The 14,050-nt window shown below is 55.5% G+C and overlaps 1 protein-coding gene across 4 annotated transcripts in view; it reads right to left on the bottom strand.

Moving 5' to 3' along the window:
- Positions 1-14,050, bottom strand: part of COL22A1 (collagen type XXII alpha 1 chain) — a 214,286-nt gene that overhangs the window by 163,116 nt on the left and 37,120 nt on the right. For all 4 annotated transcript variants that reach the window (XR_004315107.1, XM_032467724.1, XM_032467723.1 and 1 more), the window contains exons 4-6: positions 12,604-12,678; positions 4,595-4,706; positions 246-369 (exon numbers count right to left, since the gene is read on the bottom strand). Coding sequence is in view for 3 of the 4 variants with exons in the window: in XM_032467724.1 (XP_032323615.1) it covers positions 246-369; positions 4,595-4,706; positions 12,604-12,678 (311 nt within the window). In the remaining variant the exon portion in view is untranslated. The remainder of the gene's footprint in view (positions 1-245; positions 370-4,594; positions 4,707-12,603; positions 12,679-14,050) is intronic.

Below are 14,050 nucleotides of genomic sequence, written 5' to 3'. Positions count from 1 at the left end.
GAGGGTCCCCGAGCCAAGAACGAGGTCCTCTGCCCCACCCGGGTGCCAGGCACTGGACAGTCACGGGGAAGCAGCTGCCGCTCTCTGGCGGTGTGACACCCCCTGCAGGGTCCCTGGGCCTCGGCACTCCAGACTCTCCACCTCCTGGGCCCAGAACAGAGACCCCTGGAGAGAACACAGTGGGTGAGGCCATCCCCACGAGAAAGAGGCAGAAGTGTGCAAGAGACAAGGTGCGCTGCTCCCACCTGCGGGATGCCGTACTGGTCGATGACCTGCCAGAGGTACCAGTCCTCTTTCCGAGACGTTTTCCTGAGCCGGAAGGTGGTGACAAAGGCATACTCGTCAGGCAAACCTTGTGGGAACACATCCCTGGAGGCAGACAGAGACAGACGACACCAGGCTGAGAACAGTCACTATAGAGGAAACCCACACACCCTGGGCTCACGAGGGCCTCCCACTTCAGCCCCTGAAGCCGACCCTCTCACCTGCCTTCACTGCCCTTCCCTCAGTAAGGACGGCCATGCAACCCTGGTGACCCTCCCTGTGGCCCTGTCATCACTCCATTACCCCCACCCTTAGCCCCTTCAAATCCACCCCGTGGTACCGGTCTGCTCCCATCTCTCCAAAATCAACGACATGTGCCAAACTGCCACCCCCTCCCCAGGGTCAGACGCAGCTGAGTGCCCCAGCCTTCAGGCCTCCCTGCCTGCTCCGTCTCAGCAAGGCCACACTGGGGTACCTTATCCTGCTTGGCGCCTGCCCCACATGCCGGGACATCCCCCTCTCTCCACAGAGCCCAGCTTTCTTGCAGGGCGTAGGGGGCCAGCCCCTCACCTGGGGGAGCTCCTCAACCCCCTGCAGCTCCAGTCCAGACAGTCCCGTAACCGCCCTTTCCCCTCCAAATTCAGAATGAAAGTTGTCCCTGCAATACGTCACAAGTGCACGGTGTCACGATGCACGTGTCATGGCTGCGGGCGGCCGGGCCCTCAGGGGCTAACCCCCACAGCCTGGCTGGTGAGGGGCCGGCAGCGGCTCCCACCCCAAGAGGGGGGCTGGCCTGCAGGCTCTCCTCCTGGTCGCGAGCTGAGGCACCTTCACCCCCACGCCGGCCACGGAGGGGCCAGACGCCACTCCGGGGTAAGGAATGCAAGGTACCGCCTTCCACACTGGAGGAGGCGGAAGCTGTCTGGCCAGAGAGCTGGGAAGGGAAATGAGGAGGCGTCCGGGTTCCTGGTTCTCAGACTCTCGGACCCTCAGGGACCCTTCGTTTGGCTGTAGAACCTGTGAGCAAAGACTGGTCCTCCCTCTGCGGCTCTCTGTTCACAGACCACAGCTGGGCATTGGCCCCATTGTCCAGAGTCATTCCCTGAGCTGGGATGTCACCCAGGACCACATCCGAGCACTGGGAAGAGCGCCCACCACTCAGGGTGCCAGGGTCTCCCTCAGGATTCAGGGACATCCTAGGTCACTGCCCACACGGGAGGGGGCCGAGGCCTCGCCACCCGTCTGCACGGGTACCAGCTCTGGGGCACAGGTGGGTTTCCCTTCACTTTCTTTTTCTTCCTCTTGCACCAACGAGGCCAGCCACGCCACTGCTCTTTCCCACACACGCTCACTTTTCATGCCTTTGAAACAACACACGCGTGTGTAACACAGAGGCAGACGCCCCGTGCGCCGTGTCTGTGTCTCCGTCTGTCTGCACGCAGCAGAAGGCCCGGGCACCCCTGTGCGCCATGTCCGTGTCTCCGTCTGTCTGCACACAGGCACAGCTCACTCTGCGGTGCTTATTAGCTTTATCGTGCTTCACAGATTTGTGTTTTTAAAAATTAAAGATTTCTGACAACCCTGTACCAAGGAAGCCATTTTTCCAACAGCATTCTTTTTTAAATGAAGACATGTACATTGTCTTTTAGTCGGTTGGCTACTGCACGTTTAACAGACTACAGAACGGCATACGCATAACTCTCATATGCATGGGGAAACCCAAATACTCGTGTGACCCGCTGTATTCCATGTTCCCTTCACTGCGGTGCTGTGGCACCGAACCCCAACATCCCTGAGCTCGGGCAGAAATGCCTCCATTGATGGAAAGGCTAAGACTTTTTCTTAGACTACATACACAGCCTAAGAAAAATGATGCTTAGGAGGGGAAAACAAAGGGTCACAACAGAGGGTCTCTAAAGAAAACAAAACGGCCGAATCTAAGCCTTTCCACAAACAACGGAGCCGACTGCGAGATTACAGTGCAGGGGCGGACGGGCTGGAGCGGGAGGACCCGGGTTTGCGGCCAACCTCTGCTTCCCAGGGACTATGAGATTCTGAACAAGCTACTGTCCTGTTTTGAGACTCAAATGTCTCATCAGATAAATGATGAGGATTATACAAGCCTTGCCCCCCTCCTTTGACCACAGCGAGAAAGAAATTAGATAAGGTGTGTAAAATGCCCTTTAAACATCAAACAAGTGAGAAAGAAATACAAATTGAAAAATCTATGAAAAATGTAGCTACTGAAAGCGATGCCCCTTTCCATCACGGACACGGTTCACCTGCAGGTTGAAATGACCCGCGTGTGTGTGTCTGCGTGTAAATGTCAAAGCGCCAGGGAAAGAAGGGGGCGCGCTGCCCTGACGTGTCGGGGCTTTGCTGGCTGGGTTTTGTTTCTGGTGTTTCGCCACTGGAACAAATTCAAAACCGTGTAGAAACTCCTGCTCAGGGCGACTCAACACAAGCCCAAATCCGTTTCTCAGAAACCCTCCAACCCCACGTTCCAGAGGGTAGTGCCCAAAGCCAGCCTGCTCTTGGCCCCAAGTGCCTTGGCAGAAAGACAGCGCCGTCCGCAGACGGGCCCCTGCCGGGCTTCCCACCCCGTCTGTGTAACGTGCACGTTCTTCTCTTTGTTTTGTTCTTTCTCTATCGCATGACTGCTTTACAGTGAAGCTGCCTGTGGTGCTTCCCAAGAGGTACGGATGGTGAATTGGATGGGTAAGGCCAAAAAAGTACAGGGAGTAAAGAGGGAAATGGAACCGGATTCCGTTCCGCCCTGTGCAGCCCCCGAATGGGGCCAGGTGGCTAAGAAGGAGATCCCAGCACCTGAGTCTCAGCACCTGCAGGATGGAACGATGCCCACTGTCGGGAAAGGCACGCCTCCTTTAAGGCTCCCTGACCGTGATTACGGTTCCCACTGCACGGTGAGAAGAGGAGACTCGAGAGGGTGACCTGTCCCATTTCCTCTTCTGTCCCATCACTCCCACGTCTGCAGGCTCTGTAAGCCATCAAGGGCGTTAGAGCCTGATCTACTGCCGGGGGCAGGGCTGGCACTCACAGAATGCCGGCTGAGTTAGGAAAACGATTGCACGCCTGCAAAACTCAAACTCTGAGGCCAGGTGTTCCATGCCCACCTCTGCCCGGCTAGTCCCTAACGGGGCATTTTCACGACTGGGTACTGACTCATCCACTCAGCCGGTGCTGACGAACCCCCTCCACTGCGCAGGTGTGGCCCGACGCTGGGACTGCAGCGACCAGACTCAGGTCCCCCCGGAGCTGCTCGCTGAACAGGGCAGACAGTCTGCAAAGGACTAACTGCACAATTGCAGTTGGCTTCAACGTTACAACGTTTCATGCAGGAGTACAGCTTGTGAGGAGCGAGGACAGGGGAGACCCGACTCAGTCTCAGGCCGGGGAAGGCGTCCTGGAAAGCAGGATGGCTGGGCTGTACTCGGAAGGGCGAGCAGGTGTCCCCAGGGATGGAAGAGCGTGAACAGAGGCTCTGCCCTGGGAGGAGGGTGGCGGGAAGGCTCCCAGAACAGAGACAGAGGAGCCGGACAAGGGAGCACCACAGAAGAGCCTGAGGCCAAAAAGGCAGGACGGGGCCGGATCACACACAAGGTCTTTCCAGACCATTAGCTTAAGAACACCCTGAAGCAACGAGTTTGAAGGTGGAGGCGGAGTGTCAAGATAGAATATCACTTCTCATTTTCAAAAGCTCAGTCTGCCTGAGAGGCGCTTCATGGAACATCTCGTTTGGGCGTCATTAACACCTGACTGGAGACCGACAGCTGGCGGATGCTGGACACATCTTTGTAGCACAATCCTCTCAACAGTGTTGCAAGGTGGGAACATCCATCTCAGGTGAAAACATGCCGTGATGGAGGCACAGGGGCCTCTAATAGCTCGTGGGAGGCCAGGCACCCGGTAAATACTGACCTGGGTCTCCACTGGCCAAACAAGCACCAGACTCCGGGGGGCGCTATGCCTGCGGTAACGGAGCGGCCGGGCTGGAGTAGATGCTGAGGGTCTAAGCCGTAAACGTTTGTTGTTTACTGAACTGATAGAAAAACGCATGCATGATCGGACAGATGATGAACACTGCTGGTACAGAGAGGTGAGCGCAGAAGGACCAGGGGACCAATAGCGTTCATGGTAATAGATCGGCTAAGAAACAGGCTGAATCCCAGGTCAGGGATTCAGTTGCCTCATCTCAGGGAGGCCTTACCAGGTGCTCTGGAGGCTAAAGCCCTACCCAGTGCTCAGGGAGCAACCATGGCCTCCTTCCTGCCCCGTCTAGGTAAGTGTGGAAGGAGACGTCGCCACTCACTCGGTCCTCTGCACCACAGGGAAGGCGCCCATCCGGACATAGGAACTCTGCGCTCCGGTCTCCCTCTTCCCCAAGATCGCCTTCACGCTGAACAGATCCATCAGGTCAAAACCTATCCAGAGAGAAGAGCAGGGAGTGAGTCTGCCGGGAAGAGCACAGGAGACAGGGAAAGCACGCCTGCTCTGCGAGGGCAGCCCGCCCACCCTGCCCGGGGAGCGGAGCGGGATTTAAGCGGAGGGAACTGTGCAGATACATTTCCCAGGTGAAAACATGAGGCCACAGCAGAGTCCGGAGCCAGCCAGCTTCCATTGCCACTGCCCAGCCCAGGAAATAGGTGCAGGAGAAACGCAGCTGCTGGGGTTTCCCAGGAAATGTGAGCTTGTGACAGTCCTGCATCACAGTGAAGCAGGGAGAGGACGGGCACTGTCCTGGCCGTGTGGCCGGGGTTCCGGAAGCCCCCGGAGGAACACCTGGCTCACACAGGTCGGCCTTGCAGGCAAAGCAGCGATTTAGGGCTTTCCGTCCTGCAGCCACATTTCTGCAATTCATTTGGATTTTGCTTGAATTACAGTTCAGCAGCTTTTAAACTGTACAATTTTAAAGAGCGAAACATCAGAGAAAGGAAAACTGTGTTCACGAGCTCCCGTTAGTGGACAGGTGTATCTTGTTTCGCTTTGGCTCTAAGAGAGGCCTCAGGCATTGACCATGTAAAGTGATGGAAAAGACATGACCTTTGGGCTCAGGGGAGCTAGTGGGACAGGGGGTCACCCAGCTCAGTCACATATTTATGTGACACTGAGCGAGTCACATAACCCCAGGAGCCCCGGTACATGGTTGTGAAAGAAGGCATTGACACCCGTGTGAATGAAAAACACTGCCTGCCACAGGAGCACACAGGACGCTACAGCCACCTGCCCCCTACGGCGAGCCCTGAGGGAAGTCAGGATGGAAACAGGATGCCCGCCGTCAAGCCCTCAGCCTCTGCAGCCACCCCGCCAGGGTGCCCCCGCAAGGAGACTCGGGATGGGAAAGCACAGGACACCAGCCCTAGAGAGCCAGGTGCAGGTCAAAGGAGTGATTTCAGTGAGCCCAGACTTTGCACCTTCCCATACAGAAAAATGCGCTAAATTCCTCAACTTGAGATACTTGGTTTTCTTTCATTAACAGCAATCTTTTGATGTTTCGACTACCTGGTCTTTGCTGCAAAAACTCCTATATATCCTGGCTCCTCCCCTCCCTCAGAGCTGTCTGAGAGGCTGTCTCCTGGGCTTGAAGTCCTCGGAAAGTCTGCCTAATAAAACATAATTCTCAGCTTTTAGGATATGCATTCTTTTTCAGTCAACACCACGGAAGAGCTTGAGGCCGCCACTTGGGCTGCTGTGAGAATCCCATGGGACCACTCAGCACACAGCAGGACACTGGTTCAGCAGGTGAGTTATTACTCCTGATTCTCCACCACCAGCAGCACATCCTTACTCACAACTCCCTACAAAACTGCCTGGACCAGTCGGGGAGCGGTGGGGGGGCTGACTTGAGTCCTGGAGACGGGGTCCTCCGAGGAGCCAGACCACAATGCCCACACGGGACGCGAGAGGAGTGAGGCTGGTGCCTGCCCTCAGGCGGCCCCCCTCTCACCTGCCAGAGCTTCCCACTCCCCGGCGAGACAGTTTCAGTCAGCACATCACACTGCTGCCTCGGTGTGGGCACTGTGGGGTGACGAAGGAGGAAGGGCTCTGGAGGTAGAAACATTAGGGTTCAAATCCCTGCTCTTACACTTGTGGGGCACATCAGGTAGGTGTCCATTAAATACCAGATGCTCTAAACAGATCCTTCTCCCTGAATGAGCACGTGATCGCTCTACTGTCCCATCATAAGTTCTGAATAAGCATTCAGGGGTGGTCTCCCCGGCACTGATTCAGGGTGACCTGGGCTGAGTCACCTTCCCCTCCCAGAATCAGTCCTCTTGTCTGTAAAATGGGATAGTGGGTGGAATCTGATCACCTTTGGTGACACAATAACTACGTATCACATTTTCCCAATGTCCATTATGGCTGGAAAGAGCATGTTTTCCAAACTGCATTTCTTGCATAAGTGAATTTAAATGTCCGATTTTTATGCAATAAAAAAGCCCTCCATTCTGCAAGCACGAGGCTGCTGGTCAGGGAGAGTTCCAAAGAAAGGGAGTGAATCCCCAGTAAACGCACAATGTGCACTGGGTGCTGAGGATGTGAAAACAGCCCACTGCACACTCTGCCCTGGGGCAGCCTTCTAGCTGAGTGCCGTGGGCTGAATGTGCCCCCCCAATCCAAATGCAAATACTGAAACTTGACCCCCAATGTCATGGTTTATGAGGTAGGGGCTTTGGGGGTGGTTAGGTCCTGAGAGTGGAGCCCCCATGGATGGCATTAGAGCTGGTATAAAAGGGGCCCAGGAGCTCCCTTGCCCCTCTGCCATCTGAGGTCCCGGAAGAAGAAGGCCATCTGTGAACCAGAAAACAGGCCCCCACTAAACACAAGATCTGCAGGTGCCTTGATCTTTGACTTCCAGCCCATAAAACTGTAAGAGATAAATGTTACAACAGCTCAAAGGGACTAAGAAACTGACTAACTTTGAAGAAATTATCTGATTTTTTTTTTTTTTTGAGCCTGTCTCCTTCACTGGAAAAATGGAGAGAGCAGTAATTCCTTGCAGGGGTTCAGAGAAATGACCTCAGCGGGTGCCTGCGTGAGGCCGGCACCGAGTAGTTGCTCAGCCAACAGCACGAGCCCTCCTGGGGACCACGGTGGGAACCGTGTGACTCCCGTCCTACGTGAAATCCCCTGTCAAAGCAGCCTCGTAGCCTGGCCACAGCCCGGCCGCTTCTCCCACAGCCCCACCACTACAGCCTGGTTACAGGGGACCAGGCCTCCCTCGGCGTGGCAAAGAGCAGCCACCTGCCCCCACAGGCGGCTGTCCTGGGTCCTCGAGCTGTGGGCGGGTCGCTGACAGTTAAGCATTGCCTGGAGAAAAGAGGCATAAAGCGTCTTGGCATCTCTGGGCGCTAGGCCTCACAGAGCCCAGCAGGTCAGCTGGGAGCAGCTGGTAGGGCTGCCCAGGGCCCACCAAGGAGAGACCTCGCAAAGCTGCAAAGCGCTGCCAAGTACACGGGGCCTGGACCTGGAAGCGCCCCTAGGGGCCTGGGAAGCATGAGACACTGGGAGAGGCTGGTGCCTGGGAGTGGAGTGATGGGCCCAGAAGGTTCCATGGAAGAACACCAAGTGGTAAAGGCGTTTGGGGCTGTCTGGGGCTCAGATTCTGCTCCAGAGAAAGGCAGAGCAGGTTTGGAGCCAGGCTGTCCTAGGTCTGAAAGCTGGCCCAGCAGCGGCCAGAGGCAGGCCAGCATCCTCCTGCCTCCCTGACAGTGAGGCAGAGACAAGGGCCCACCCCGCAGGCCTCCCACCTCCAGCAGCCTGGAGCAGGCGGCTCCCTGTGGGCTCTCCCGTCCGTTCTCTGAGGCTCTTACCCACCTGGGGGCAAAACTCCTGGAGCAGGAAAGGTTACTGCCTGGAGGTAGGGCGGCGGCGGGCTGCTGCTCCAGAGAAGCTGCCACTTTAATTAAGGGGCGAAGGTGGGGACAGGAGGGCGTCTCACTCAGACACACCTGGGCGCCTCCCTGCTCCTAGACTCTGCTGCTCCCTGACTCTGGTGCAATGACTCAGCCCCTAAAATCTCCCACTTCACTGGGCTGCCCAAGGCCTCACAAGGATGTCCAGTCCCCAGAGGGCCCACTGAGAGGTGGCACTTGTTCAGAGGGCAGGTTCAAAATCCAGCAGACACGTGCCCAAAGCCCACCCTGCAAGGTGTCGGGGGCAGGACAGCAAAGACACCTGCTCCTCCACTTCACAGCCGCGCCCCTGATGCCAGGGGTCGCCTCCTGGCGCTGGGTTTCCCTCTAGCAGTTATCTGTGGGAGAATTAACAATAATCATAATGATAAACAGTTTTAAAAAAGCAAACACATGCTCCACTTTCTAGCTCCACTTTCACTGGTTTCAATGAATAAAAACAAAGACTTAAACACGACAAAACTTCAAGCAACAAGCAATTAACTAGGTGGCAGCAAAGGGCACGGAGAAAAGAGGAACGGCCTGAAATAAACAAGGGCCGGGAGGAAAATGAAAAACGTTCCTGAGGTAAGCGGACTCTGACGCGCGGCACCGGGAGATAAAGGAGCCATCGTTTCACGCAGGAACTGCAAGGGCGCACCTCCCCAAAGGCACTGAGTCAGCTGAACCAGGCGGCATCAGGGACCCGGTCACGACTGCCGGGAGCCCACAGGCGGCACCCGCTTCCTGTGGGCGCCTACTGTGCGCTCTTCCTCGTCCTTCACAGGTCCGCGCTGGACGCAGCAGGGCTGGCCTCCCCGGGCACCAGTCACTCCCGGGTCTTCAGTGGGTCTGGCCGAGGTGCACTCAGCTCGTCCGTCTATGGGACTGCTTTTCTCACTAGAAGGTGAGTGATTTGAGGAACCTGATCTGATTCACATTTCCATCCCTAAAAATGGAGGACTTCTGGTTTCCGTTCCTCTTTGAGGCATCGTTTGTGGAAAGATCAAAAGGGAGAAGAAAGGAATTCCCTAAACCATTAAGGGCCTCCTACATATTAGATGCCCTGTTGGCTGCTCAGATTCCAATAATGAACAGGACAAAATCCCAGCCCCCGGAAAAGTTTAGTGTCTACAGGGAAACAGGCACATAGATAAGCAGTGTTAGTATCATGCGTAAATGATAACGAGGGAGGTGCCTGGGCTTGTACTGGAGCACATGGAATATTTCCTTCGTCCAGCTGAGGAGCAATCAGGGAGGACTTCTCAGAGGAGGCAAGGCCTGGGCTGAATTTGAAGAACAAATAAAATCTGGGCAGATAAGAAAAGGAGGAAAGGGCATCCAAGGTAGCTGGATGTGCAAAGGTCACCAGACCAGAGTCAGCTGGGCTCCTTTTGAGACTCCTGGCTATTTCGGGATCTCCAGAGCCACAATCAGGGGGACTCTGGCTGGGGATAAGTCAGGCAAGGGCAGACAAGGCTGGGCTCTGCCGACCGCGTGAGGCAGTTTGAGTTTCTTTCTGCAGGCAACAGGGAGCCACCGCAGGGCTTTAAAGCAAAGGAGAAACACAATCCTGTTTCTATTTTAAAAGGTCATTCTGCCAGCAGGGGATGGAAGAGCAGGACCAGAGAGGACCAGACTTGGTAACACAGGGCCGGGGGAGGAGGGGCGGAAGAAGCACCGGACTGAGGCTGTTGGAGATGATGGGTCGTGACTCAGTGATTATCAACTGGATGTCGGAGCTCAGGTAGGAGAAGAGAGAATCAGGATGTCTGTGGCCAAATCTCAGAGCTGGACCAGGGCTAGAACCTTCCTTAAGCATTAAATAGCTATACTCCCCCCCTGCCCCCCCCCAGTGTTGTATAACACCTTGAGTGGCTAGAACTTGGGAGACCATTCCGTTCTTAGAGTCTAGAGGGGTCCTCACAGACAGTACGTTGGCTCCACTACTGCATAAAGTGGGGAAACTAAGTCTCAGAGATGCCAGGAGACGGACCCGGCCGGTGGCTGGGGAGCAGCATGTCCTGTCTAAGACCTTCGTCTCCAAACTGCCTCGTCTGTTCTCTTCCCCATGCTCACAGGCCCAGCCCAGATAGGCCCTAAAAATAGCTGGAGTCATTTAAGGAAACGTCTGGAGGTGAGGCTTTGAGGAACCACAATATTTTTTTACAAAAGCTGATCCGATTACCCAACTGCATTTAAGTTGGCATTTAAGTCTGAGAAGATCGCTCCGTCCTAACTCTGGTTTCAGCCTCAGCACGGCGGGGGGAGCGTTTTTTCTGGGCTGATCATCATTAGAGGAGACGACGGATCCAGGGGGCTCTCTGCTCTCGGAGCCCATGGAGGGGAGCGAGGTTCCAGCGTTCCCCAGGCTGCGGGCCCACAGGGCGGGTTCCGAACACAGGGTCCCGTGTCTATCCACTCACCACAGAGACTCCCCGGCACCACCCTCCTCGTGTGCGGAGACGAAAGGATCTGTCCCCAGCTCTGCAGGTGACACGTGTGCACACGTACACACGCACATATACACGCGCACACAAACACACGTTCCGAATCTTCCCGGCAAGAATCAGTTATTCCCCGTTAGAAAAAATATTGGAGGCTCTTCAGTCCATACAATGACAGGAAAGCTTATTCTGCTTTATAGATGACGTAGCAAATTCGTGTGCTCATTTGTGTCCCCTCCCTCCCTGCCTCCCTCCTTTCCTTCTGAAGGTTTGGATGTGAGCCCTCACTCCGCCGCAAACTCAGGCAAGTTGCTTAATGTGGTTGCACCTCAGTACCTACTGAAAAATACATAATAGCACCAGTTTCAGACGCCGGAAGGGCTCAGTGAGAAAATGAGGGCATATTCCTTGGCGCGCAGTGAGTGCTGGTGTCGAGTATCACCACCTTTGTTACTGTCGTAACAACTTCCCTTCTGCGGACAGACACACTGGATAATGAAACTCTCTAGGGGCGATACTGCTGTGAAGGAGTCATCGCTCAGGAAGCCGGAGATGGACAAAGCAGAAGGTACGAAGTTGCTCTGAAGGGTGACCTCAGCAGAAGCTGTCCCAGGGCAGAGCCTGGCAGGCCCACCCAAACTCCAGGGATGGAGGCTGGATTACCCAGAACCAGAGCTCAGCTGGCCGTCACCGCGGCAGTAAGGGGGAACATCCCTGTCCAACTGCCCAGCGTGTCTGCCCTCTGGGCAGCGACTCAGCTACGAACATGCTCACGTCAAGGCAACTGCGCTAACAGAGGGAAGAGGGTGAAAGTCATCTTTATCTCGTGAGCTGGACAGAGAAACCCTGACAGAGACAGGACCACACTGTCCGCCAACTACACACCAGGGGCTTCCTCAGAAGTGCTACGAGTTTATCTGGGAGGCGCTTGATGGAGAAGGAACGGCTGCAGGCAGAGATGGCAGTGGATGAACAGTCAGCTGCCCGGTGGGCGACCACAGCTGGACCCCAGTGGGACGCTCCGGGAAATGGGTCAAAGAGCTGGGTGTTCCTTCGCTGATGGTCACTGACTGAGGGCTGGGTTACTCCCTGGCATTTCACCTCCCACGCACACGGGCAGAACAGCCTTCTGCCGTTCTAGAAATGTCCCTCCAGCACCAAGATGCAGAGGCTGGCGTCTTCATGTGGCCACGGCAGGGCCCCTGGGATAGAGGCAGGGCACCGGCAGTGCCTACAAGACACCTGGTCCCGATCTCCTGCACGTGGCTCACTGCTTCGGATGAGAGACAGACTACATGTGGGTTAGAACTGGACCCAAGATGCTTTGGGAGGGAAAGTCAGGGCCCCTGGAGAGGAGAGCAGGGCTGGTGTCCTGGAGGGGGAAGAAGACTTTCCTGGATCACGCACCTGAAGTGTCCAGCAGGATGAATGGCCACCAAGAAAAGTAACTGACGCTCAACACCGTCAGGGTGACGGGGATGCTGGCTCAGCCATCCCCACGCACCCTGATCGCCCTGGAACGTACGGAGACAGCCTCTGACGAGATAGCGCTATTTATTTCTGCTGCTGGCTCTGCAGTCATGCGTCTCCCAGTTCTTTTATCCATTAATCCTCTCATATATTTATAACTCTGATTCACTGTCTCCCTCATTCCCAAATGCATTTATTTATCCACCCTTTCACTCACGCTGCCAATCATCCGCTCACTCACTCACCACCTCGCTCACCCTGCTGCACGCTTTATGACTCCCACAGAATCACCACTGACTCCCAGGTGGAAAATGGGAAATTCTCCCCTACTGGACGGTTTGCTGATGGAGTGGCTACCTGTACGGTTCAAACTATCGTATCAGGACTTGGTGAAAGATGGGAGTGAGGGAAGCATCAGTGAGGTCACCCCTGAATCAAGGAGGGTCACGTTCAGGCCCGGGAAACAGCCCAGCAAAGCAAGCCACGTAGGGTGGCCATTTCTCTCCCACCTGTGATCTCCTTGGTTCCGCCATTGGTGTGCTTAAAGCGATCTCCTTCCACGCGGACGCTGGGGCAGAGCACGTCTGAGAAAAGCAAGAGGAAACAGAGAGGCTGATGAGTGAAGGCAGCCCACGGTCACTCCGGGGACCCTCCCAGCCCGTAGGACGTCCAGCCTGGAGCAGATGCAGTGGTGCTGCCACATTTAGGAACTATTTCATTTACGCCCAGATACACTTGAAAGCATCGGCCCTGCAAATCCTGGGCTCTGCGCTGGGGGTGAGGTAGAAGTGGGCCTGGTCCTCACCCACAAGGGGCTCACAGCCTGCCCGTCAGAGGGAGCCACACACAGGAACCCATGTGGTCAACAGTGTCACAAACGAGGTTTCTCTTTAAGGAACGGGAAGACTCAGCCCGACGCACAAAGGAACACAGGGGATGCCTGCAGAGAGCAGCTCAGTTTTGAAGGCATGAACTTGTATATGCAAACCCAAGTCAGCAGGGCGTTGATGGAACGGGCACAGTGTGCTACGGGCCCACCTGCCTCCCTAAGGAGCTGCAGTGCAATTCCAGGGACAAGGCTGCTCAGTTATACAAAGGCCCTGGGGTAAGCCACACGGGAAAACACAGTTCACTATAGGACATTACATAAACGACTGATCTAAACCTCTTCACAATTTCTCACTTAAAACAAAAAGCGGAATGAAGAGGGACTCTTCCAGTTGCCCTAAAAATCCCGGAAAGAGAACCAACCGCGAATTGGAAAGTCCTGGGTCCAAGCGCTGGCTCTGCAGCAAGTCTCCTCATCTCTGGGTCGGTGTGAGCACGTGTGACACGAGACACCTTGCAAAGCACACACCTGTCGCAGGGCCACCTGGAGGACGGGCCAAGATCAAGACACACGGGACTGGCTCTGGGTGAAGAGGCCAATTTAAATTTAGCGCTGGAGGCAGCTTAGCGGAGACCTGCGCTGCCCTTGAAGCGATACGGTCCCACATGTCCCCATAGTAACCACGCATTACCAGGCAGTGCGGTCATCCCGTCAGTTCTGTGTGCAGTGATCTCCTTTCGTACTGAGGGGCACAAATACTTCACGGCAGGACCAGCTTGAGGTCTCCTTACCAGCTGGCGAGGGGAAAGGATGATCCCTTCCCTGGCTTGGGAGGAGGTATTTTTAATGTTTATCCTAAAAGGCACCAGAGGTCTGACAAGCCCCAAGGAAGGGGTTATTTTGGAAACAGCACGGAGCTGTCCGTCTAGAACCAGATACGAGAGAGGATGCTGGTGCAGTATTTAGACAGCTCCACCCAGGACAGTGGCAGCTGCGGGGTGGGGACCAGCTGCTTGAACTTTAGCGGGACGCCAGAGGGACTGGCTGGGGACTGAGCGTCATTTAAAACGAGTTGACTCAGGAGGTTTAGTCTTGATTATGAGCAAATCTCTGGAGGCTGATGGCTG

Source organism: Camelus ferus, chromosome 25, assembly GCF_009834535.1.
Source record: "Camelus ferus isolate YT-003-E chromosome 25, BCGSAC_Cfer_1.0, whole genome shotgun sequence".
In the NCBI taxonomy this organism is placed as follows: domain Eukaryota; kingdom Metazoa; phylum Chordata; class Mammalia; order Artiodactyla; family Camelidae; genus Camelus; species Camelus ferus.
The sequence above is the reverse complement of the archived record's forward strand: the minus strand, read 5'-3'. Positions and strand labels throughout refer to the sequence as shown.